This window comes from Hypanus sabinus, chromosome 14, assembly GCF_030144855.1.
Source record: "Hypanus sabinus isolate sHypSab1 chromosome 14, sHypSab1.hap1, whole genome shotgun sequence".
Classification (NCBI taxonomy): Eukaryota; Metazoa; Chordata; class Chondrichthyes; order Myliobatiformes; family Dasyatidae; genus Hypanus; species Hypanus sabinus.
In genome coordinates this window covers 70590233-70616434 of record NC_082719.1, presented here as the reverse complement: position 1 = coordinate 70616434, position 26202 = coordinate 70590233, and the positions used below count along the sequence as shown (strand labels likewise).

Below are 26202 nucleotides of genomic sequence, written 5' to 3'. Positions count from 1 at the left end.
ATTCCCCAGAAGAAACTATTTTGGGTCTAGGGGGAAATCCATCCCCAGAGTCTTTCCCAGTACCTCCCCCAGATTTATCCAAAAAGATCTCAATTTTGTGCATAGCCAGGTGGAATGCAAAAAGGTACCAGCATCTATGCCACACCTGAAACACTTGTCAGAAATTTCTGGTTTATTTTTATGTATTTTTTCAGGTGTGAGATATAACTGATGTAAAAAATTAAATGCATCATTCTGTATCCAGAGTTGGTAAGAGTTGATAACACTATTCAAACATAGATGTGACCAGCATTGATGATCAACTACAATGCCCAAATCTGACTCCCACCTTTCCCTCGATCTGTATATACCAAACTTTGGGCATTGGTCCTGGAATAAAGAACACATATTAGAAATAAATTTAGTTGTATTCCCCTTTCGAATTAGAATCTCCATGTCTGAGCACCTTGGTAGGGCCAGTGATGGACCCAACCAGTCCCTCAAAAATGATGGTAATTGGAGATAGCAGAAGAATGTGTTATTAGATAAATTATATCTATTTTTGAGTTCCTCTAAATTGCTTGCTGATTATAACAATCTTCAACATGCCTGATACCGTGTTGATACCAGGTGACTAGAAATTTATTATCCAGAATCATGGGTATTAATCTATCCTGAGATAGAGGCATCTTTGAGGATTTTCCTCTGCCATCTCTTCTCCTACCATGTGTAAGCCAATTGTAACCCTAGAAAGAATAGTTGTCTCAACAAAAAAAGAAGCAATAAAACATGCTTGTGCAGCTAAATAATATTTTTAAAAATCTGGTAACTTTAACCCACTCAATTTATAGTCCCAGGTCAATTTTTCCATGGAGACTCTAGATATTTTACCCGACCATAAAAATAGACAAATATATCCATTGAGAATCTTAAAAAATTATTGGATAATGGGGTAGCTAAAAACTGAAGAAAATACTGAAGTCTTGGTATTATCTTCATTTTTATAGAGTTTACCCCGCCCATCTGTGTGACGGGAAGGTTTATCCACCTACGTATGTCCTCCTCGACATTCCACAGCAAGGGGAGATAATTAAGTTTATAAAAGTCATCCAAATTATGATTAAACTTAATCCCCAGATATTTCATATTGGATTTAACCCATTTAAACTGAGTGCCATATTGATATTGGGCATAGTCTCCTCTACCTAAAGGTAAAATTTTGCTTTTATCCTAATTTATTTTATATCCCAAGACTACACCATAATTGTCCAACAAGGCCCTGAGTCTTACCAATGAGCCGGCTGGATCAGCCAAATATACTGAAATGTCATCAGCAAATAAATTAATTTTATAGGCCAGTTTAAACTCCTTTATGTCTGGATCCTGTCTAACAGTCTCAGCCAATGGTGTATTGCCATAACAAATACAGCTTGAGATAGTGGGCTACCTTGTCTACTAGATCTACGTAGAGAGAAAACTGGTGAAATCTGCCCATTTGTAATTATTTTGGCCTTAGACTGATGGTAAAGTGCTCCCATTCAATTTATGAATATTTGGCCTAGACCAAATTTTTCCATTGTTTTAAATAAAAAGTCCCATTCAAGTCTACCAAAGGCCTTTTCAGCATCTAAAGCCACTGCTACTGTCAAGTCTAACTTTGTCTTAGCTAAATATAATATAGTCAATAGTCTGCCAATATTATCAGATAATTGTCTATTTTTAATAAATCCTGTGACTTGACTTGACTTGACTTGACTACAGTTACTGGAGAAACAAAAGAAATCCAACCAATAATCAGGCAGGGATTTTAGATAATACAGACAGTTTCCAGATATTTTTCAATGAGGGTCCAAATGCATCGATTGTAACACATCAAAGAAGGATTGCCTACTCTAATTACTAAAATGGCTTAATACAATTCTTTCAGTCATCTGCAACTTATCCTGACATCTTATTCAAACATGAAATTTACTTTTGCATTACTTCATTGAATACATCCTCTAACCCATGAAGAAGGAAAACGGAGTCTCCTCCTGCCATGTATTCTAGTACACTGGATCTTCTTGTTGCCTCGGACTTCTGAGTTCCTCTGAAGAATTTGGGGAGCTCTCACTTTTCTGCAACCTCTTGGCCTCCTTGGTTTCATAATCTGTTCATTTACTGACTGACTGAGATGGGGTGTCTGCATTTGAGAGACAATCCCCTTCTCTGCTGATTAAGTTTCAGCCTGGTTCTATCAGTAAGAATTTTATGATGACTATTTACATTTCTACATGTTTTAAGTGTTTTCCAGCAATCTAGCAGTAAAAAACAAGAGTCAAAAAGAAAGGATGTTATTAATCTAACAAATCAGACCAGCACATCATCAAGATCATTGAAATATATTACAAACTACAGAAGCTGCAGCACCTCTCTCTACAGAAAACCACTAGATGCTGCATATTTTACCCACATCTAATATTCTATTTTTGCATGGAATAGCATTGATGCAACATCAATAACTCTAGGAGACTGGAAGTGAACGATTGGCTTTTATTAACAGCGAAAAGGGAGCAGGACATGTCGAAGACTGAGGGAGGAGCTGTGCCCCAATCACCTTTATACAAGGGTCTGTGGGAGGAGCCACAGGAGCAGTCAGCAGGGGGGCGTGTCCAGACAGGTATACATGGTTTACCAGAAGCATCTGTGCAATCCGTCACTGTTTCGGACATAAATCGATTCCTTCTTAAAGGTGATTCAGCGCTTCTTTTGGTTTTCTACCCAGATGTCCCTGTAATTTGTGAACAAATGGCTCGTGTACAGCCAAACCAAACCCCATTTAATCAGTCTAAACAATAAGCCAACTGAATTCAACAATATGCTTCACTCAGCGAGCAAACTCTATTTAGTGATCTCAAGATATTTTAAAGGATTCAACAATAACTTAAATGCAAGAGATTTCAATTAGAAACAGAGAACGCAGTAAACATACTGCTGATCGGTTTGCAAATGACTGAGAAAGATGAATCATCCTTTGGGTGGAGGAGACCCAGCAGATCGGTGTGCAGAGTTTCTCACCCTGTGAAATATACTTCAGGTAAATGGTCATTTGTTCCTTGGCAGCAAGTGGCTCGTCACCCTTTCCAGAGCTGAATGTTTCATTAATGATGAAACCCACCAGTACCGTCAATCTAACCTTCAAAAGTGAACTTTAAAACAACCTTCTTCACAATTTGTAATGATATTTTAAATTTCTGTCACTTTACTGAAACTTTTTGCAATTATATGTTCATGTTGTCTTGTAAAGTCATCAAAACACAAATGAAGTCCATCGAACATATTGTTTTATTGGTTTATTGTCACATGCACTGAGATGTAATAAAAAGATTGCATTTGCTTGCTATCCAGACATTGTATCATTGTACACTGAGGAGGTAAAAAGAGAAACAGAATACAAAATATGCATTGTATTGCAGTTACAGAGAAAGGATTGGCACTCAGTTCTGTAGTAGCTGGGATATTGCTTTGCTCATGGCGCTGAATTCTCATCACCCACCATATGTAGGACTTCGGTTATTGGATTCCTCCACCTCAAGAAGCACAACTGACTGAACTCAGCTTCATCCTCAATTATATTGGAGCCCACTTTCCCATCGGCCTGACCACTGGTACTCCTCCCGATTAGTTCTGAGTCAGGGCTGGCAGATTCAGAAACCTGTTGATCAAATGTTGGGGAGTTTGCATATAAATCATACAATACTCCCAGTTCCTCATCCTCTGAGACTGTATTCCATTCAGTGGTCGGTCCCTTTTCAGGTCTTTCCGCTGGAATCACATTATTGTCAGCCGTTTGTCTTTCTGTTCTCCTTCTGTGCAGAGTTCTCCTACCAGGTGTAGTTCTGTGTCAGACTTCGGGTCAACACGTACTTCATGCCCTAAAGGAAGAAGATGATTCTGATGGAAGATTTTCACATCTTTGGCTTCACCCACAAACTGGCAAATTTGGCATCTGGCTCTCCACTGCGTAGGGCATGGACACCCAGTGGTCAGCCAATGCATGTATACCTGGTAGCTCCAAATTTTTTATTAAAACTCTGTCTCCAGACATCAGTTCAGTGAACCTAATCTTTTGATCATATCTCCTCGTTTCCTTGGTTGTGCTTGGTAACAGCAACCGCTGCTAGTTCATAAGCTCTTTGCAGTTCTTTCTTTCTTCATGCCAGACACATACTCAAGTTACTTCTTCTGCAGTAAGTCTTCACTGTTGGCTCCAAAACAGATATACACAGGTAATCTCACTTCACGTATGAACATTAAATAGTATGTCAAGTAGCCAGTAGCTTCATTCTGTGTACAGTTGTAGCGGTGTACCAAATGCTCTATATGCCGACTCCACTTGTTCTTTTTGTTGGCATCCAGAGTTTCAAGCGTGTCTAACAATGTCCCGTTGAAACTTTTAGGCTGAAGATGACCCTGAGGGTGATACGGCGTGGTCCTTGACTTCTCAGCTCCCAGCATGCTCAGTAACCCATGTAGGAGCTAACTCACAAAAATCCCTTCCCTGATCACTGTGTACTATTCCTGGGAGGCTGTAAACAACAAAATACTTTGCCCAGAACAGTTTGGCAACTGTGGCTGCTCTCTGATCCTTTGTGGGGAAGCCTTGAGCATTTCAGGTGTGGTGATCCAAGACATTTCCAACGTTACTGGAATCAGTCTCTGTGGAGAGGAGATCCAAAGACACTAACTAAAGTGGTCCCATGCTTTGTAAATGAGGTAACGGAGCAACTCTCGTAGGCAGTGTCTTCCTCCAAACGCATCAGATGCATGACTTACAGTTTTCTTCAACCTCAGGTTTCATTTGGGGCCAATAGCACCGGTCTCGTACCAATCCGTGGGTCTTGTCAAACCCCAAATGACCTGAATAATCATGAAGTGACTTTAGTACAATACTCCGGTACTTCTCAGGCAAAACCAACTGGGAACGCCGAGGCCTGTCTGGAGGAGACATGACCCTGTATAAAACTTTCTTCCTCAACTCCAGTTTGTCCCATTCTCTTGTCAGTAAGGGTATTGCAGGGTGTTTTGTCTTCTCACCTTGGGCCATATCCCCTTTGATAACAGATGACCAAATGGCACCAATACACGGGACATCTCGGGCTCTGCCATTTCTGCAGGACTCAAGGCAGGCAACTGCTTCATATCCGGAGTGGTCAAGTTGCAATATGCTTGTGGAATGACATGACCAGAAGCTCCCAAATGATCCACAGCTCTACCATGCTAAGTTCCTGCCTCTTATTTCCCCTCTGTGGAAAACGAGCACATTGCTTTAACACCAGAGGCAGGAATGACCTCCCACTCTCCGTCCATTTCCAGCACCTCATTGGAATGTCAGGACAATGCATCTGCATCAATGTTCCGACTCCATGCTGATATTTAATGCTGAAATCATCAGCAGACAATGCCACCAACCAGTGAAAACCTGTGGCATCCAACTTTGCCAAGGTCAGGATACAAGTTAGTGGATTGTTGTTCGTCCTCAACTCAAACTTGGCATCATATCGATAGTCACTTAACTTTTCCAACACGGCCTATTTCAATGACAGAAACTACAATATGTGAGCAGGGTTGTTTCGATTGAATAGTGATAGACTTCGGCTGACAAAAGTCAGAGGTCTCTCCCCTTTCCCTTGGTCCTGATATAGAACACTGCCGAAGCCCTCACAGCTGGTGTCTGTATGCAGTACATATGGCAACTGGGGTTTGCAAAGACCAGCACAGCTGTGTCAGTCAGCAACTCTTTCAGCAGCTGAAAGGCCCCTTCACATTTTGCATCCCATCTTTCCCTGAAAGGCTCCAAATGGCTAAGATCAACCTTGCCTTCTTTTCTTCTCATTCTCCTCCCTTTCTTCCCCGAGGGTGGGTAACCACACAGAAACTGATTCACAGAGTGGCTTTCTCTGGAGTAGTCCTTCACAAATCTCCAGTGGTACCCTCAAAATCCAAGGAATGAACGTAGTGCACTCACATTCTTGGGCCTTGGACATGTGGTCACCTTCTCTATCTTGGACGGTCTGTAGCCACTCCATCCTGTGAGACATTGAGTCCGACATAGTTGACTGACATCTTACAGAACTGGCACTGGCTCCGTGACAGTTTTAAATCTTCCCTACGGCTTTCAGGCAGTCTAGCGCCTTCTGTAGCCTCATCCTTTGCTCGCCCTCTGTGGACCCGAACACTATGAGACCATCCAGGTACATTAGTACCTCAAGCAAGTCTCCCTGTTTCATGGGTAGATATTACCTGTCTTTTTAAATCTTTTTATTAATTTTAAAAAAACATAAATGAAACATGAATACAAAGAGCTTAAGAGTACATAATTAATAGGTTAAGGTATAAATACAAATAGACGATAATCCATATATAATAACCTCCCAAACTCATAGTAGTTATAAAAAATGGAATAAGTAAGAAAGAAACCCCCCAAAAAAGAAAAAAAACCTAACCAACATGGGCCATTGCATTATATCAAATATACACAGTAGTGTCAATAACTCCGCACCTCCATCCAAATAATTAAGGATAATAAAAATAAGGTTTAGGAAAAGTCAGTTTAGCTCATATGAAAATGTTGAATAAATGGTCTCCAAGTTTCTTCAAATTTAACTGAAGGGTCAAAGACAACACTTGTAATTTTTTCTAAACTCAAACAAGAAATAGTTTGAGAAAACCACTGAAATATAGTTGGAGGATTAATTTCTTTCCAGTTCAATAGGATAGATCTTCTAGCCATTAATGTAACAAATGCAATCATCCGTCGAGCTGAGGGGGATAAACAACTATTATCCACCATTGGTAAACTGAGAATTGCAGTAATAGGATGCGGTTGCAATTTGATGTTCAGAACTGTTGAAATAATACTGAAAATATCTTTCTAATAATTTTGCAAACAAGGGCAAGACCAAAACATGTGGGTCAATGAAGCGACTTCAGAATGACATCTGTCACAGGTTGGATTAACATAAGAATAAAATTGACCCCGTTTGTCCTTGGACATGTGAGCCCTATGTACAACCTTAAATTGTATTAGGACATGTTTAGCACAAATAGAAGAAGAATTGACTAATTGTAAAATTTTCTCCCACTGCTCAGTTGGTATAAAACAGTGAAGTTCCTTTTCCTATTCCTTCTTAATTTTTTTCTGATACTCCTGGGTGTATTTTTATGATCATATTACAAATGATGGCTACTAAACCCTTCTGGCAAGGACTCAGAGCTAACCATTTTTCCATAATATCCATTGGACATAATTTTGGAAAAGACTGTAACATATTATTCAAGAAACTTCTAACTTGCAAGTATCTAAAAAAAAATGAGGGGTAGATATTACCTGGGTCCTGCCAAACCTGTGAGTTTGGAATGTCTCACTGACAGTTTACTGACTGAGAAATCACTTGTACATTCCGACTCTCTTTGTTATGTCATTTAAAGCCAAGCACTAATGTTCAAACTTTTGTTTTCATTTTGATTGTTCATTTGATAGCAGTTGCCATATGATTACTATGTTACCAGCTTTAGTCATAAATACATAATTAATTTTAAAAACAAGTGTTTACTTCTAATGCTCATGGCAATAGAAATCTGCCCTGAATCAAACTGATTTTCAAAGGCAGAATATAAATCAGAAGTGGAACCATATTTTCCAGAAGAAAAGCTAAATGGATTCCTTTACTTGGCATTGTCTTCCTGGCAACACTTAACTACACTGAGTGCGATGAATGGAAAACCAGTACCTCACTCTGATGAGGAAGAAAGTAACATTTGTCCTCCAGAGCCAGCTCTGCCATTCAATGAAGTTATAGTTGGCCCAACTTTCCTCAACGCTACTTTCCTGTCCTATCTCAAAATCTCTTAATTCCCTTACTGATTAAAATTCTTTCTTTCCCAACACGGCTTTCTTGGTGAAGGAATTCTGAATTTCCTCCAACATACTGCACTATTTGAAAATAGACAATTTCTAACCACCCTTTGATTCAATCAGATGTCCTTACCTTCTTTAAGAAGGCAACCGACATCCCAGTACCAAAAAAAAACAAACAAACACACCTTAATGACTAATAAGAGGCTAGTTAGAGTATGCATTAACTCTAGCCTCCCAGACAAACTTGATGCTGCAATTCACTATTTCTGAAAATGGTCTTCGGCTAATGCCATCTCCTGGAGCATTTGGGAAGTAAATACGACTATGTTTGACTATTATTTATTACTTAGAGCTCCATCTTCAATGCTATAAATCTACGCAAATCATCTCCAAATTCCTCAATCTGGGACTCAGCACCTCCCTTTGCATCTGGATCCTTGACTCCTGACCAACAAACTGGAACCAGTAGGGTCGGCTCAACACCTTCATCATGATTATTCTCATTTCACAAGGCTGTGTCCTCAGACCCCTACTTGCACAGGGTCCTCAGATCCCCATACACTCAAACTCTGTGGCCAGGTTCTGCTTTACCTCCACCATGGTGGCCCCTATCTCAAATGATGAAGGAGACTGAGAGCTTAGTAACATGCTGTCATGACAACAATCTTTTCCTCAATTCAGCAGAACAAAAGAGCTGGTCATTGACAGGAAGGAGGGTTTTGATCAGCTGCTATCTTCATCAACAATGCTGAGGTTGAGAAGGTTGAGACCTGCAAGTTCCTAGGAGTGAACATCACCCGTTCTGGACCAACAGCTATATACCATGACCAAAAAGCTCATGAATACCTCTACTTCCTCAGGAGGTGACAGAAACTTGGTAGGTACCCTTTGAACCTTGCCTAATTTTATTGATACAGCACAGAAAACATTCTGTCTTGATGCATTATGGCAACTGCACTGCTCATGGCCACAAGGAACTACAGAAAGTTGTGGAGACAGCTCAGCTCATCCAGACAGGATAGTTGAATGCTCCTCTTGTGGGATGTCAGAAGACAGGGAGACTACCAGTGTCCACCTGCAGATTCTAACAACCCACGTGAAAGAGTTAGAGATGGAACACTGGATCATTTGGGAGGCTGAAGGGGTTGTAGATAGGGTATATGGAGAGATAGTTATACCCAAGGTGCAGGACACAGGAAAACGGGTGACAGTCAGGAAGGGGAAAGGGGTTAAACAGCCAGTTAAACAGTCCTGTGGACATCCCCCTCAACAACAGGTATACCACTATTTGTTTACTGTTCGGGGGATGACCCAACAGAGGAAAGTCACAGTGTCAGATCTCTGGCACTGAGTCTGCCTCTGTGACTCAGAAGGGAAGGTGGGGAGAAGAGACGTTGTGGTGATAGGGAGTTTGTTAGTAGGGGAACAGACAGGAGATTCTGTGGATGAGAATTAGATTCCCAGATGGAATGTGGCCTCCCAGGTGCGAGGGTCTGAAACATCTCAGATCAAGTCCTCCACAGTCCTCTGCAGGGTGAACAACCAGAGGTCATGGTCCACGTATGTACCAATGACCTGGCTAGGACAAATCTTTAATTCAACAAATCATTTCGGATCTCCCCTCCCCCTACCACTATCAAATCTCTTACTATCTTTTCTTTCGGTTAGTCCTGATGAATGGTCTCGGCCCGAAACATCGACTTACTTCTTCCTGTAGATGCTGCCTGGTCTGCTGTGTTCCAGCAGCATTGTTTCTTGAATTTCCAGCATCTGCAGATTTCCTCATTTGTGAGCGTCTCCTGCTGACCTCAGTTGGTGATTTTAGCTTTCCAGATAGTGACTGGGAATCACATACTGTAAAATGATGAGATTGGATAGAGTTTGTCAAACGTGCTCTGAAAAGTTTCCTCCATCAGTACATAGAAGTGCCAATGAGAGAGTGTACAATGCTGAATCTGCTATCAGGGATGAGACGGGGCAGGTGACAAAAGGTTCTGTAGGGGAACACTTTGAATCCAGTGACCACATTTTAAAGTAAATATGCTAAAAGATAGGTCCAGTGCACAGGTTGAGATTCTAAATCAGAAAAAGGCCAATTTTGATGGAATCAGCAATGATGTGGTGAGTGTGGATTGGGTCAGGCTGTTTTCAGGCAAAGGTGTATTTCGAAAGTGAGAGGCCTTCAAAAACAAAATTGAGAGTAAAAAAAACTTGTCTGCACCTGTCAGAATAAAATGTAAGGAGAATAAGTGTAGGGAACCTAGGTTTTCAAGAGATGTTGAGGCCCTGGTTTTGAGAAAAAAAGGAGGTGCATAGCAGGTGTAGGCAAGTAGGAACACATGAGGTGCTCATGGAGAACAAGAAATGTAAGGGAACGCTTGTGTGGAATGAGCTGTCAGCATCAGTGGTGCATGAGAGCTCCATTTCAACGTTTCAGAGAAGATTGGATAAGTACATGGATGGTAGGGGTATGGAGGACTATGGTCACAGTTCAGCTCAGTGGGACGAGGTAGCTTAAATGGTTTCTGCATGGACTAGACCGGCCGAAGGCCTTGTTTCTGTGCTGTACTTCTCTATGACTCTACCACAGCAACTAGACTCTCCTCCATGGACTCTCCATACTTCTCGCTACCTCAGTAAACCAGCCAGCATAATTAAAGTTCCCATCAGGCAAAGATTTAACAAGGCTGATCTGATGTAGCACCAGGATCAAATTCAACCCTGAGGTTTTAAGGCTATTAAATGCTTCTCTAGTATAATAAGATAGACTCTTGACCTCACAGTCTACTTTGTTACGATCTTGCACCTTATATCTTTACCTACACTGCCTTTCCCTGTAATTGTTTCACTTTATTCTGCATTCTGTACTTGCTTTACCATGTTCTATTGCAATGCCGTGTGTAATGATTTGATCTGTATGAACAGTATGTAGTACAAGCTTTTCACTGCACCTCAGTACATTTGACAACAATAACCCAATCCAAATCCAATTAAATGAACAGTCCTCACGAAGGATCACAGCCTGAAATGTCGACAGTGTTTCTCCCTATAGATGCTGCCTGGCCTGCTGTGTTCCACCAGCATTTAGTGTGTGCTGTTTGAATTTCCAGCATCTGCAGATTTCCTCGTGTTTGCTAAATGAACAGTCTGACTGTCAGATGTTAACAGGATTATGAATATTACAGGTGAGGTAGCAAGAAATGAGTGCAATTTCCTCCTGACAAAAATAGAGCCAGATAAATGAATTTGAATTATCATTGTACAATTCAGCACGGATTGGTTTGTCATTATAGAATCATGAAATCCAGTAATTAGGTTCTACAAATAAGATATTTGCAGCTTATTCCATGTTCAAAAAGCACCTCAAGGCTGAAATTCATCCATTTTTTCTTGCGTTGTGTTAATTCTAAATGTATAGTGATGAATAAAGATCATTATTCATTTTCAGACTTTGGTTCTTTGATACGATTTTTCCTATAATGCCCAAATCACCATGTCCTGTGTCTTTCACTCTGATTTCCCAATCACGTCTCACCCTGAAGCTCATCTATTGCTCAATCACTCTTTCTGCATCTCTGTTCCTCAGTTATCTTTCTGACCTCTGTTTTAGAGTGGCCCACTCTCTTCCTGATTCCCTCCCTCCCACAGTTCTTCAACTCTCAGTCATGTTAATTGTCCCAATTTGATTTCATTCATCATGCAGCTTCCCTGCAGTGGCTGCCTTCAAAGTGTGCAACCTACAACTGGGGTTGGAAATGGGAATTGCAAAGTTCCTTAGACTTTTTATACCATTCTGTGAAACATTTGGAGAGTTGAGATAATCATTCAACTAAGGAGGCATCTGGATATCATGGAGACATTAGGCTTCTGTTAGATAGGCAAATTAAGCTGAGACAATTGATAAATTGAGAGCAGCTGCTCCATCTCACAGTGCAGAGGTTCTCATTGAGTTAACTGTCCCATGGGAGGAAGGAGTGGAGGCTGCCCATGAGCGGAAGAGGCTGAAGTACTCAGTCCCAGCAGCTGAGTGTAAGACATGAGGCAATCATCTACCCTGACAAGGTTACCCCGTGATAGGGCAGTGACAGGAATGAGGCTCAGGAGGCCCACCAGAGAGCTGGCTGAAGAGGCAGAAAAGGGCAGCTTTTGGCTGTGACTGAGGAGGAGGGACATAATTGAGGGACCAACTAACCCCACTGGAAGCTGCAGGCGGTGACAGGGAGGCCCGTGTCACTGCTGTGCCACCAGGAGATGGACCAGGGCTAAGGGAGAGAAATATCAATGAGTGGTGGTCCTGGCTGATGACCCTGCAGCTGACCTGAGGTCACTGTTGGAGTTGTGACAGTTAGCAATGAGAAGCAGGGAACAACATCTTCCTGTAAATCTCATTCAATCATTGGTAGTGCAAGAGGAGCATTCAGTTCCAAATTTAAATATTTACTTGATAGAACAAGGAACTTCACAGCACTGGGCAGCCCCTTCTGTCCATGAAGTTGCGACATCCTCTATAAAGCTACTCCACAATCAATCTGTGATATTTTAATGCAAATCCTAATTATCTCACAATCTAATTGCCTCCACTATCGACATCTCTATGATGCAAAGCAAGTCACTGCTGCTAGTCTAAAATGTCACCTACATGTGGTTCAGTTCACTTTCATAACTTACATCAGTGGACAGGAATTTCACAAGGCAAGGAATTTGATAATTATTGTTTTTTATTGCACTTTGCTGTAACATTTTATGCAAAACAGAAAAGGTAAGGATAGAGGCAAGCCGGCCCTCTAGGCCAATTAACTGAGCATCAGTGTAAGTAAAGCAGAGTGAAGCAGGATTGTGATAACTCAGTACAGCTCTTCAGCATTCTTCAGCGGTCAACCAATTGTATCCCGAATCCAATCAATGTATTTCTTTGTTAGTAAAGTGTACACCCCAGGCTTTTTGGCAATTGCACATCCTTTACCAAAGGACACAATCCCAGAATACATTTTGTCGCATATCAAAGGGCTGCCTGAATCACCCTGGAAGAGAGAGAAAAAGATGAAGGTGACAATTGAGCAGAATTAGCTAAAGTGACAGACTGCAAACTGTCAGTTTGACATCACATCACAATTCATTATCCGTGCCTAGCTGTACCGAGGAGTTGTGATTTTACTTTAGGAGCAAATGTAGGTAACTGGACTCACAAAGAGTCTTTTCATGGAATGTTTCCCATGGCCTGGATTGAGTTTATTCCTAAATTAGCCATTGTGTAGAAAACCATCAGCCATCTGCAATCTGTACTTCAGTTTGACTTCAAATTCTGGTGGAATGTGGAAGTTCAGAATGAAACAGATGTCAAATGCTGGTGTAGCTGTCCCTCCACTCTGCCACTCGACTCTCCACTGAACCCAGCTCGTGCATCTGGCCAGATTCACTTTGTACCCGACCCCCTGCTTTTCAGCAAGACTAGCTGACACAAGAACAGTAACCTCCTACACTGAATGGAGTCACTGATCTGTGAAACAACTAAATAACAAGAAATAGTCTATTATATGTAATTTATTTTAACCTTTTTAATTATTTGTTATTATGTTCAGTTGTCTTTAAACAATTTTTATTAAATATGCTTGTGTCGTTTTTAATCATCTCTGACATTTTTCACTGTGAGCTGTTGAAGGCTGTCAGGATATTCATGGAGGCAAATCCTCAGGATCCAATTCCTGATTCTGCTCGGCGTCCCGAGCCTGGCCTGTCTCACAGGGCACCTCATGGGTACAGAGTGTCAGACAGACTGGTCCACTCTGTCCCAACTGGATGTTAGGATCAGACACAGCACTAGATCTAGCATGATCCTTATTTTCAAATTGACACGATTTAGAATAAATTCTCTTTACATTTTAGACATGTCAATACATTACATTTCTCCGGATTGACTCTGTTATCTTGTATCTGCCCATTTCATCATCACACTGACAGTAGACAAAGTTTATTGGTAGAGAAATCATAGTGAGTTATGTTGGCATCTAAATTCAGGGCCCAGATATGAGATTCTTGAAAATGTGAGAAAATGGTTCCTCCATAATCAATACATACTTATTTACTTACCTGATTTTTTTTTAATCCACCTTGGGATGTGGACATTACATGTGAGTGTAGCATTTATGGCCTAATTTAGTTTCCCTTAGCTTCCCTAAGGTAATGCTGGACCACATTCTGAAGACTTTTTAATGCAACTGAGAAGCCCTTCAGAAAGCAGGTAAGAGTCAGTCACAGTAACACTGAGAAAGGGTGGGAAGTTTCAATCTATAGCAGGCCCCAGTGAATTAATGGGGTTTTTATACTTAATCCAATAACTTGATAGAAATGTTACTGATAACACAGCTGGACATCATACTCACCTGACATGAATCTCCTCTGCCCTTGCTGTCACCAACACAGATCATGTCCTGGGTTATTTCAGGTGTATGATTGTAATAATCCATGCTGTTGCATGTTCGGCGATCAATTACCTTGACATTCACCTCTTGAAGTGTGTCAGAGTAATTGTTTATTTTTGTTTTTCCCCATCCTGCCACAGTGCACCTTGTTCCAGATTTCATGTTGGTGATTCCTCCTTTGGGAAGGTTGAGAACATTCACATACTGGTTGATTTTTGCATCAGTCTCGAGCTGTTGACATAAAAACATTGAATTCATGCATATGTGCTCCTAAAGGTGAAGAATATCTTGAATGATCTCTTTACTCCTGAAGAGATTTGTTAGCTTATCAATTTAAATATTTTTTTCCAGAATTCTGTACTTTGCAGATAATCTACTTTCTTTATTTTCAGATGATCAAAGGGACAGAGACTCAATTAAAAGTGACCAATAAAATTAAATATCAATTTAATTTCATATGATGTAATTGATAATTTATCATGAAAATTGTGTTGTGGATGATGGTCATAAAGCACTGATCCTACTGTGAAAGTTCCTTACTATCTCTCTTTCTTTGTTAATAACTAAACTCCAATAATTTAAAGTTAGCAGCTATCACACTTTTAATTAAAGTTTATATTTAATTTAGTTTAAAGACAGAATATAGTAACAGGCCCTTCCGGCCCAATCGTGTATATTTCAGCTCGTTTGGACAAGTCCCAAAGTAAGATTATCGATTTGGAAGCAAGATCTTGTCGGAATAATATTTGAATTGTTGGATTGAAGGAAGGATCTGAGACTGGAGATTTATTAGACTATTTCATGAACTTCTTTCAATCTCTGTTTCTGGATATTTTCCCTCAACCTCCTGACATCGAAAGAGTGCATAGAATTTTCACTTTGAAATCTTGGAACTCAGATAAACCAAGGTCAGTTTTGGTTTCCTTTCTTCATTTTAAAGTTGAAGACCAAATCATAAAATATGCAAGGAAACAAAGAGTTTTTAAATTTACAGGTTCCGAGGTTCGTTTTTATGAAGATTATCCACGGGAAGTTATGGACTTGCGGTCTAAATTTATTCCAACCATGAAGATAGCCTATGATAAGGGATTATTCCCATCACTTCAATATCCAGCCCGATTAAGATTATTTTCCAAAGATTTGACTCCATGTGTTTTTCTGGACGCCAAAGAGGCATTGGACTATGTTAACTCTATTCCGGTTGTAGCCAAGGTTTGAATGGTTTTAGGTCTGCTGAATAATTGTTCATTCAGAAAGAAGATAAGCTCTGAATATTTTTGATTTGCTTAAGATGTCCTTTGATCGATTGACCATTTAAAGATGATGTGAGCTTTTCGATGTGAATGATGAATGACTTTTCTGAAATCTGCTTGATCTACTGAGTGAATAAAGACAACGGACAGATAGTTTGATTATTTGTTTTTGTCCTCCTTTTTTTCATTAATTAAGTGATAGTTTCCATAGTTCATAAGGTCTGAACAGAAAAACTGAACAGTGCTGGACTTACAGCCCATGTTGTTTACATTTCAATCTACTTTATGATTAATCAAATGCTTTTGTCCTGTGGAGAATTCTATTTGTCTTTTACTGTGAGCCTATTTAGGAGTTTCTTGAATATCTTTGTTGTGTTTGTCTCTATGCCTACCCATGGCAGATCTTACCATGTACCCACTAGTCTATGAAAAAAAGCATCTCTGAGATCCCTATACTTTCTTCTAATCACCGTAAAGTTGTGCCCTCTTGTATTAACCATTTCAGTTGGGAATCTGTTCCATGTTTTAATGATTACCCAGCCTCACCAGTGTCCATTGTTTCAGCACAATAATACTCTGTAAAGCAATGAAGGCATTAAAGCAAATTGATATTTAAATTGCCTATATATCATTTAGAAGTAAGGCCTGTAAGTGGGCAGAAGAACCAATGAACATGACTTGATATGGTGGTGTGCAGCTTTGTAGTGTTTTAGCTTTTCATATTTAGCAAAATATTTTTTTTCCTTTGCAGTGTTTTTCTATTTTAGGGCCATACGTTGTCTTTTTTTTGTAACTGGGGGGGAGGAATTAAGGAAAGCTTTTTAAAACCACTATTATAAAATGGGCAGCTTGCAGAGTCTCTCCTTTTTTTTACTTATGGGGAGGCATTTTGGCCTTTTTTGCCAAATTTTGGGTTTTTTGGGGGTGGTGGGAAGATTGGGGTTAGTTTTGATTTATAGGATTAATTGTAAGATTAATTTTAGTTTTCTTTTTTGTATTTTTTTCCCATTACGGAGTTCCAGAGCATGCATATTTTGTATACGGTTATACTTATCACTGCCAGTTTTGATTAGCCTGAGCTGGTATGCGTGTATCTATGTGTTAAATAAAATAAAAATTTTTTATGGCAATTAAACAGATAAATGTTATGAGTTGGAATGTACACGGTTGGAACCTTCCTATTAAGCGAAAGAAGACTTTCAAAATTATTAATTGATTCCAACCCGATATAATTTTTGTTCTAGAAATGCATACCAAAATGGGCGATCAAAATAGATTTTTTAAAATGTGGAAGGGCCTTAAATTTCACACTACCTGTCAAAACAAAACAAAGGGAGTATCTATTTTTATTAAATCTAATATTTTATTTATCCAAGAAGACATTGTGTCAGATATTAATGGCAGATTTTTAATTGTTAAAGGAACAATTTGTAACAGAAAAATTGTTCTGGTTAACCTACATGGACCTAATGTAGATGATCCTTCTGTTTTTTAAAAACTTATTTGCTTTATTGCCAGATTTAAATGAATATATGTTGTTAATGGGTGGTGATTTCAACTGTTGTTTAAATTCTTTGATTGACAAAAGTTCAACCAATCAGTGGCTTTTTTTTAATTGACTTTGGCCTGGTTGAAATTTGAAGACATTTACATCCTAATGATAGAGATTATTATTTTTTCACATGTTCACAAAAAATATTTGAGAATTGATTACTTTATAGTTGATTCCCAATTTTTGTCCAAAGTCCAGAAATGTGAATATGATGCTATAGCTCTCTCGGATCATGCACCTTTAAGTTTAGTTTTTGAATTGAATGGTGTCGCTATTGCAAATTTGCCTTGGCGTTTTCCAGAGAATTTATTACAAAGTTTGGACTTCATCAAATTTATTGAAACTCAGAAAAAAGATTTTTTTTTCTTTTTAATAATATGGGAGATGTGTCAAAATTGATTATATGGGATAAATTTAAAGCATATTTGCTGGGTCAGATATCCTCCTATTTAGCTAAGCTTAAGAAACAGACAAAAACAGAGTTAGACAAGATTTCCAAACAAATTAAAGACTTAGATAATACTTATGCAATCTCTCCTAACATTGATTTTTTTAAACAAAGAGTTGAACTTCAATCACAATATAATTTATTATTAACTTATCCTATTGAAATATTTCTAAAAAATTCGTAAGCGAGATGGTAGTTTAGCATGTTATTATGACGATATTAATAAAATGTTTCAAGACTTTTATATTGAACTTTATAAATCTCAGTTTCCAGTTGATTCTTTGAAAATGAATGCCTTTTAACAAAAGATCGGTTTTCCTCAAATTTCTGTTGAAGATCTACAAACACTTCATGCTCCTGTTACTGAAAATGAAATTCAGAAAGCTATTTTTTTCAATGCAATCTGGTAAAGCTCCTGGACTGGTTGGTTATTCTGTAGGATTTTATAAAAAAAATTAAAAATTGCTCTCTCCATATATGTAGGAAATGCTTGAAGATTCTTTTTTGATAGGAGAGTTACCTCCCTCATTTTATGAAGCTCTCATTTCTTTAATTCTTAAGAAAGATAAAGATTCTACTGACTGTGCTTCATATAGACTGATTTCATTATTAAATGTGGATGCTAAAATTCTCTAAAATAATGGCTAATCGGCTGGAGAGTGTTCTAGCTAAAATTATCTCTCAAGACCAAATAGGTTTTGTAAAAGGCCATTATTCTTTCTCTAATGTTTGGAGACTGTTAAATGTTATATATTCATCCTTTTCTAAGACTCCTCAATGTGTTGTCTCTCTTGATGCTGAAAAGGCATTTGACAGAGTTGAATGGAAATACTTATTTAGTGTTTTAGAGAAATTTGGCTTTGGTATTAATTTTAATTAGTGGATTAGAATGATATATAAAAGCCCTATTGCTACTGTTATTACTAACAATTGCAGATCTCCTTTTTCTCGACTTTCATGGGGTACAAGACAAGGATGTCCGTTAAGTCCTTTGTTATTTAATTTGGTGCTGGAACACTTGGCTATTGCATTTCGTGACACTAAAGATATTCATGGAATTTTCATAAATGGGACTGTTCATAAGATCTCTCTTTATGCTGATGATCTCTTAGTTTATATTTCAAATCCTGAAGAGTCCATTCCTAGTTTATTAAAATTATTAAATGATTTTGGAAAGTTTTTGGGATATAAACTAAACCTTCATGAAAGTGAATTATTTCCCCTAAATGATTCTGCTTCTATATATGATAGCATTTCTTTTAGAGTTACAGACTCATCTAAATATTTAGGTATTATTATCACTAAAAGTCATAAAGACCTTTATGAAGCTAATTTGGTTCCTTTAGCGGATTTTATGAAGCAATTATTTTGCAGATGGAATCCACTTACACTTTCATTAGTCAGCCAAATTCGTGCAGCTAAAATGATAATTTTACCAACATTTCTATATGTATTTCAAAATATCCCTTTTTTTAACTAAGAAGATTTTCGATCAGGTTGACCATTATTTCATCTTTTGTTTGGAATAATAAAAGACCAAGAATTGGTAAATATGATTTACAAAAATTTAAAAAGGATGGAGGTCTTGCTTTGCCTAATTTAAGAATGTATTATTGGGCTGTCAATATATGTTATATGAGCTTTTGGTTATACTGGATTGATAGAGATGAATGACCACCTGGGGCTAATATGGAATTGAATGCAGTGGAACAGTTTCACTTAACCTCATTATTATGAGCTTCTCTACCTGTACAACTGGCCAAAATTACTAATTTAAATTTATGTCCTGTGATTTAGCAGTCATTACAAATTTGGTTCCAGTTTCATAACTTTTTAAATCTTAAAATATTTAAACTTTTTAGTTTAATTTATTGAAATTATTTATTTAAACCTTCATTAAGTGATCCTACCTTTCTTTTTTGGAGGAATAAAGGGATTTATTCCTTCATGGATCTGTTCCAGGATGGCTGATTGATGTCTTTTGAGAAATTAGTAACTAAATAATCTCTCTCATATTCACATTTCCTGCAATATCTTCAGGTCAGACACTTCTTACAAAAATACTTAAGTAATTTTCCATATATACAGGATTCTAACCTGTTAGATATTATTTTAAAAATGAATCCTTTAGTGAAGGATTTTATTGGGAAAATTTATAATTTATTGTTACAACAGCACAATACCATTCACTTAAGATTAAGCAAGATTGGGAGAGAAAGCTTAACATGACCAGATAACAGAAGATTGGTTGCAGATTTTGAAGTTAGTTAACTCTTCTTCGAACTGTGCCAATCACTCTCTAATTCAATTTAAAATTGTACGTTGTTAATATTTGACAAAGAAGAGACTGTCTAAAATGTTTTCTAATGTTGATTAGAAAACCGAGACACCTACATTGACACATATGGTTTAGTGGTGTTCTGTACTGAAACGATTTTGGAAGTCTATTTTCTCTACGATTTCTAAAAATTTAAAAATTAATTTACGTCCTAATAAATTGACAGTTTTATTTGGTATAGTCCCTCAATGTATTCATAGTATTTCTCCATCAGATCAACATGTAATTACATTTGTTACATTATTTGCTAGAAGGGCTATTTTATTGAAATGGAATGATGTTTCTGCTCCTGCTTTGATACAATGGTTCTCTCAGGTGATGTTATGCCTTAGTTTAGAGAAAATCAGAAGTCGAACTTTCGATCTTCGATTTGATTTTGAGAAAAGGTAGGGTTCATTCACCCGCTACTATCACTTGATTTGAGTTAATTGATATGATTTCCTTCCAATTTTTTTAAATGGATTTGAGTTGGGAGATTGATATTTTTTTCTATGGAAGCTTGTATGATGTATAGCTCCGGGGTTGTGCTCCCAATTTATTTTTGCTTTTTTTTCAGTTAGTAGGGTCTTTTTTTAGTTAGTAGAGGTTATTTTATTCCCTTTTTTTCTCTCAAAAAATATTCTTAACACTTTATTTTCTCTTATTATTATTGATATATTGCTTAGCTTTGTTAATCAGTTATTTGCTAATTTAATTCTTTATTGTATATAATGACATATTGACTTAATGTATCTTGTTTTTGTTAATCTTCAATAATAATTAATAAAAAGATTTTTAAAATGAAAATAATTCTCATCCAAGTCACAAAGGCCATTCAACAGTTATTGTTTAGTAAAGTAAACATTGCTAATAAGCAAATTAAAGTTTTAAACACTGCGTAAGAATGAGAAAAACGTTCATACCTGCAGCAGCATGATATCATCTTTCTTAGTCTTCTTGTTGTATTTTGTAATGGGAATCTGTCTGATGATGCGCAGTCTTTGTTGACTTGTCTCATTCTTTAAAAAAAAATGTGCTCCAAGAACTGCTTGAAGAGACTGGCCTGATGCAATTTTTCTGAAAATAAAAAATAGTTAAAAAATAGTTTGCTTAAAAAATAGTTCACAGAAATTCATCAGGAAGCAAGCAATCAAATAGTAAACTTTATAGAAATATAAAACTCAGGAACATTATATTTGATAGTTAATGTGCAAATTCCAAAAGCAAATCAGCATCCAAGCAAGAACCAAGATTATACTCCTGATTGAAATTGTTTCGAAGTGTTCATCAGAAAAGCTCATTGTAAATCACTCCTTGCAGATATGGTCAAGAGATACAATTGTTGTTCAGACTAAATATCAGAATGGGTAAGAAATGTGATCTAAGTGAATTTGACCGTGGAATGGTTGTTGCTGCCAGACAGCATGGTTTGAATATCTGCTGGTCTCCTGGGATTTTCGGGTAAAACATTCTCGAGCTTTTACAGAGAATGGTGTGATAAAGAAGAAAAAGCATCCAGTGAGTAGAAGTTCTGTCGGCAAAAACGCTTTGTTGATGGGAGAGGGAAGATGAGAATGGCCAGACTGGTTCAAGCAGACAGGAAGTCGACAGTAACTCAAATAAGCACGTGTTACAACAGTGGTGTTCAGAAGAGCATCTCTGAACTCACAGTATGTCAAACCTTGAAGTAGAAGGGCTACAGCAGGAGAAGACCATGAACAGACACACAGTGGCCACTTTAATAGCTACAGGAGGTACCTAATAATGTGGCCACTGAGTATATATCTGACCATTCAAACTGACACTTGCTAATAAAAATAAATGCCAATAATACGGTGATACGCATGTTAATGAAGATGTGACAACAGTATAAGAGAAATTATTTTATGAAAGCTAGGATTGGGAGCTAAGCACTTGTATGTTAATCACAAAATATCTTTTTCACTCATACACCACATAGCTTACTTTTCACAGTGTGCTGCAGTTAGTACCCAGTTTGGTCTGATCAAAGCACCTCCGCAATAGGGAACATATTTACTGTTCCGCCTAAGTCGTTGGAGAGATACCATATAAGGTCTTGAATGTGGTTCAACTTCATGACCTCCAATAATTTTAGCTCCAGGATCTGCAATATATAGAAGATACTGACATTTTATTTCACATACACGTTTATTCACACACAGGATGTGAACATCACTGACAATGCCAGCAATTATTAGCCATCTCTAATTACCCTTGACAGGGATAACCCTAGAGTAGTTGTACTCTAGGGTAGTAGTTGTACCATGGCCTTGCACAGCAATTCGATTGTACAAGAGTGTAAGAAGGTGCAGAGAGTAATGGACTCAGCCCAATATGGCACTGGATCGATCGCTGTAGAAAGCGGGGTGTGGGGGGAGGTAAAGATATGATTAGTGGTAGGTTTCCTTTACAGATGGGGTACATTGCGGAGGATAATGTGTTGGATGCAGAGGCTGATGGGCGAGTAGGCAAGGACAAGAGGCTATTACAGCAGAGGGAAGATGGGCTGAGTGTAGATGTACAGGAAATGGAGGAGATTCGGGTGAGGGGAGCATCAATAGTAGAGGGAGAGAAACCCAAAACTGCATCCCAGGAATAGATGTGACGAAGGTGTTAGAGAGAATTTGGGGATTAGCAATTTACATTTAACAAATGACTTTGGTCACAAGTGTCCGTATCTGAATATGCATTGTGGATTTAATTTGGAGATCATCTCTGAACAATGGGTTGATAAAAGTCATGAATCCCAGACTAGACAATGTTGATAAAAATTCATTAAAATCAGATGTCTGTGGTGTGCATGCAAATCAGGAGGTGTGAAGTTTGTGCGTAGTTTCAAAGAAAGTATTGTCCATACATTGTAAATATAATGTTGTCCTTTGATGTTGAGCACATAAAATATTGAGCCCCATGTTGGGCCTGGAGATCTTTCGACCAAAAGCGTCTCCGAATGATGCCTGCTGCACCTTGTTTTGTCAAATAAGGAAGCTGCTTTGTATCTACCAGTAATTTTCTCCAGCAATTTCATTCACGCAACAACATTTGGTGTCAGGAGTGGGATACCTTCCTGACCCATCGTGTGGCCAGTGATTTTAGCAGTCAGACTGGGTGAGTATTTTAAGAAATAACACTTACTCTTGGATCTGTTTAGGTCGGTGGTGCACGGGAATGTGAGAAATCACAAACACGGAGAGCTGAACTGGTAGGTATAAATGTGGTGCGTGTGTGCATGTTTGTTTATGTAAGAGACAAAACTTTGCATGTTAATTTGGTGAGACGAAGCCACTGGTTGTGAATGGTGGTTATTGATGGTTCACGACACCAGAGTGGGGACGTGGAAACTCATTCGATCGGGGAGATGCATTTCAGAGTAAACGTTTTGCGAGTGTGATGTGAAGGAACACAGCAGATGTCATGAGCTCAGGTACTCAAAAGTGACAGATTGCGGAGTACATACTCTGTGATTTTAAGTAAGTGCTGTTTAGCTGGTACCCGTCATTTCTATTTCGCATAGTGTGGGAATTATTGTGGAGATATTTCAGGGAGACGTTCACCAGATGCACACTAAAGATATACACATGCTCGTAAAAGCGAAGTGCCCAAGGAATACGTGGAACCGTCTGGCCCAGGGGGTGCGGGATGGTCCATGGGCAACTACTGGGAACGCCAAACAATGACGAAAGATATCGCTCTTTTAAAGTGTAAGTGAGGCAGCAACTCGGGGGAGCTGGGAATAACCAAGGAGCAATAATGGCAGTGAGCTGATGAGACAGCCATAGAAACATATGAAAACCTACAGCACAATACAGGCCCTTTGGCCCACAAAGCTGTGCCGAACATGTCCTTACCTTGGAACTACCTAAGCTTTACACATATCCCTCTATTTTTCGAAGCACCATGTTGCCATCCAGGAGTCTCTTAAAAGACCTTATCGATTCCACCTCCATCAACGCTGCTGGCAGCCCATTCTACGCACTCACCACTCTCTGTGAAAAAAACTTACCCCTGACATCTCCTCTGTACCTACTTCCAAGCACCTCAAAACTATGCCCTCTCCTGCTATCTATTTCAGCCCTGGGGAAAAGCCTCTATCTACACAATCAATTCCTCTCAATATCATGTATACCTCTATCAGGTCGCTTCTTATCCTCCGTCGCTCCAAGGAGAAAAGGCCGAGTTCACTCAACCTATTCTCATAAGGCATGCTTCCCAATCCGGGCAACATCCTTGTAAATCTCCTTTGCCCCCTCTCTATGCTTTCTATGTCCTTCCTGTAATGAGGCGACTAGAATTGAGCACAGTATTCCAAGTGAGGTCTGACCAGGCTCCTATATAGCTGCAAAATTAAATTCAACAGCTTCTCATTAATCCTCAAGATAATAGTACTTCGTTAAAAATTAAATATTACAAAGTAGATTTACAGGAGAAATTGATAGTAGTACAAGGAGACACAAGAAACAGCAGATGCCACAGGCTGGAGAAACAATAAGCCGACACTTCTACAATTTCTTTCCCTCCATAGATGCTGCTTGACATGTTGCTCATTGAAATTTTGTAACCACATTTTATATAGTTGTCCTCTCCAAATGAGAAATATAATCAATGAAGTAGAGATCTATTGGCATATATAGAAGATAAATATTAATGTAGCTAAAACAGTAAATGTACAGTACTTACCATAAACCATGCTTATAATGTGCATCATAAATTAAATATAATTAAAATAAATGCTTTCATGAATGGAATGTATTTAAGTATTCCTTATTTTGCTACTTACACGCTGGAGCTAAGAAGACGACAATTAACAGAACAAGTGGATAGTACAGTGAAGGATTCATCGTTGTTTCTTCTGTGATAACACCAAAGTTATTGAATTTATAATGAAATTAGAGGGAAGTGGTTTATTTATTTCCGTGTCCCACCAACACCCTAAACCACTAAAGAACGTGAAATTTTTCAAATCTACTCTTCTGAATTGATATCAGTTATTGAAAGTCACATGACAGGGTCAAAGTGAATCAGAAATTTTCAGCAAACATTATGGGTTTCTGAGAGGGATTGCTTTTAATTCTGAAGTCCATCTCCTTACATTTCATTGAAATCCTGTAACCTGAGAACACGTAGAAAATATCTATTCAGATCCTATGTGAATGCAGACTAAATAATGTCTTAAAAGACCAACTAAATTTGAGAAATGTCATTTGAATATGCCACTTTATTGCATTTACTTTGAAATATTGACAATCCAAATGATATGATTACACTGGATTAATATAGATGGCATCCTTTTATTCACAAATTTATTAAGATTGTAAAGAGCCGATGGCAATATCCATCACCCAGATGGTAGTTGGGGATACGTTTGTTGGAATGAAAGGGCCAATAGCACCAGACATCAAAGATTTTGTTTCCTGAATACTACCTTATGGATTTTGGGCTGCAGATAATGAAAATCACATGAAATATGCCTAACACGCAGCATTTCTTGAAATCACCTATGTTTGTTATTTTTGTTCAAAAGTTTCAAAGGTACATTTAATATCAGAGAAATGTATACAATATACATCCTGAAATGTTTTTTCTTCACAGCCATTCATGAAAAGAGGAATGCCTCAGAGAATGAACCACAGTCAACTGTTAGAAACCCAAAGTCCCCCGCACTCGCTTCCCTCCTGTACTTCGAGTGGGGAGACATAACAAACAAATCGTTGGTGTACGTTGTTAAAAGTCCATTACATTGCTTTTTTTTCAAGCTCTGTGTCCAAAGATCTGGGCACACAGCCATAGATATTCCGACTCCCTTGAAACCACACGGGTCTCTTGCTGTTACACCGACCTTCGATCTACCTGTCTCCCGAGCTCCGAGATCCTAGGCCTCCACAACTGAGCCAAGCACTTAGGCCGAGCCCTTGGCGTGCCGAACAACAACAACTGGTTATAAAACTCCAAGAGTGGATCCTATTCCCACGTAGTCAGCGTTAACTCCAGGTCAGGGTCTTCAAAAGAACTCTGAAAGGGAAAAATAATGATATTAAAGACCTGTTTCTGAGGATGCAAGCAAAGGAGTTGCCATTTAGTGCCATCATCACTCTGCTCCTCTCTGTCTTCATTATTCAAACAGAATAACTGATGTCAAGATTAAGAAAGCTGTATTTATTGGTCAACAATTTTAACAGGCATTCAATGACAGGCAAATTGAAGAACTTCAACATTTCAGCCATTCTTTGCCTTCAATGAGCAAGCCAGTTCTGGATCCATAAAGCAATGTCCCCTTGGATCCCATGCCTCCTTACTTTCTCAATAAGCCTTGCAT

General features: G+C 38.5%; 1 protein-coding gene across 1 annotated transcript; it reads right to left on the bottom strand.

Annotated features, from left to right (window-relative positions):
* Positions 1-12596: 12596 nt before the first annotated feature.
* Positions 12597-24722, bottom strand: LOC132404861 (granzyme K-like). Its single transcript, XM_059989421.1, has 5 exons — positions 24667-24722; positions 21834-21993; positions 20792-20945; positions 14260-14529; positions 12597-12900 (listed from the first exon to the last, which is right to left on the bottom strand). The coding sequence occupies exons 2-5, from the start codon at positions 21935-21937 to the stop codon at positions 12754-12756; spliced, it is 675 nt and encodes a 224-aa protein (XP_059845404.1). The 5' UTR covers positions 21938-21993; positions 24667-24722; the 3' UTR covers positions 12597-12753.
* Positions 24723-26202: the final 1480 nt, after the last annotated feature.

Bases quoted from the DNA above. Each gene is read 5' to 3' on its own strand.
- LOC132404861 (XM_059989421.1), bottom strand. From the start codon at position 21,937: ATGGTATCTCTCCAACGACTTAGGCGGAACAGTAAATATGTTCCCTAT. The intron at 20,946-21,833 runs GTAAGCTATGTG...TTTTATTTTCAG, and splicing joins ACTGCAGCACACTGTGAAAA to AAAAATTGCATCAGGCCAGT. The intron at 12,901-14,259 runs GTGAGTATGATG...TCTCTCTTCCAG, and splicing joins GCAGAGGAGATTCATGTCAG to GGTGATTCAGGCAGCCCTTT.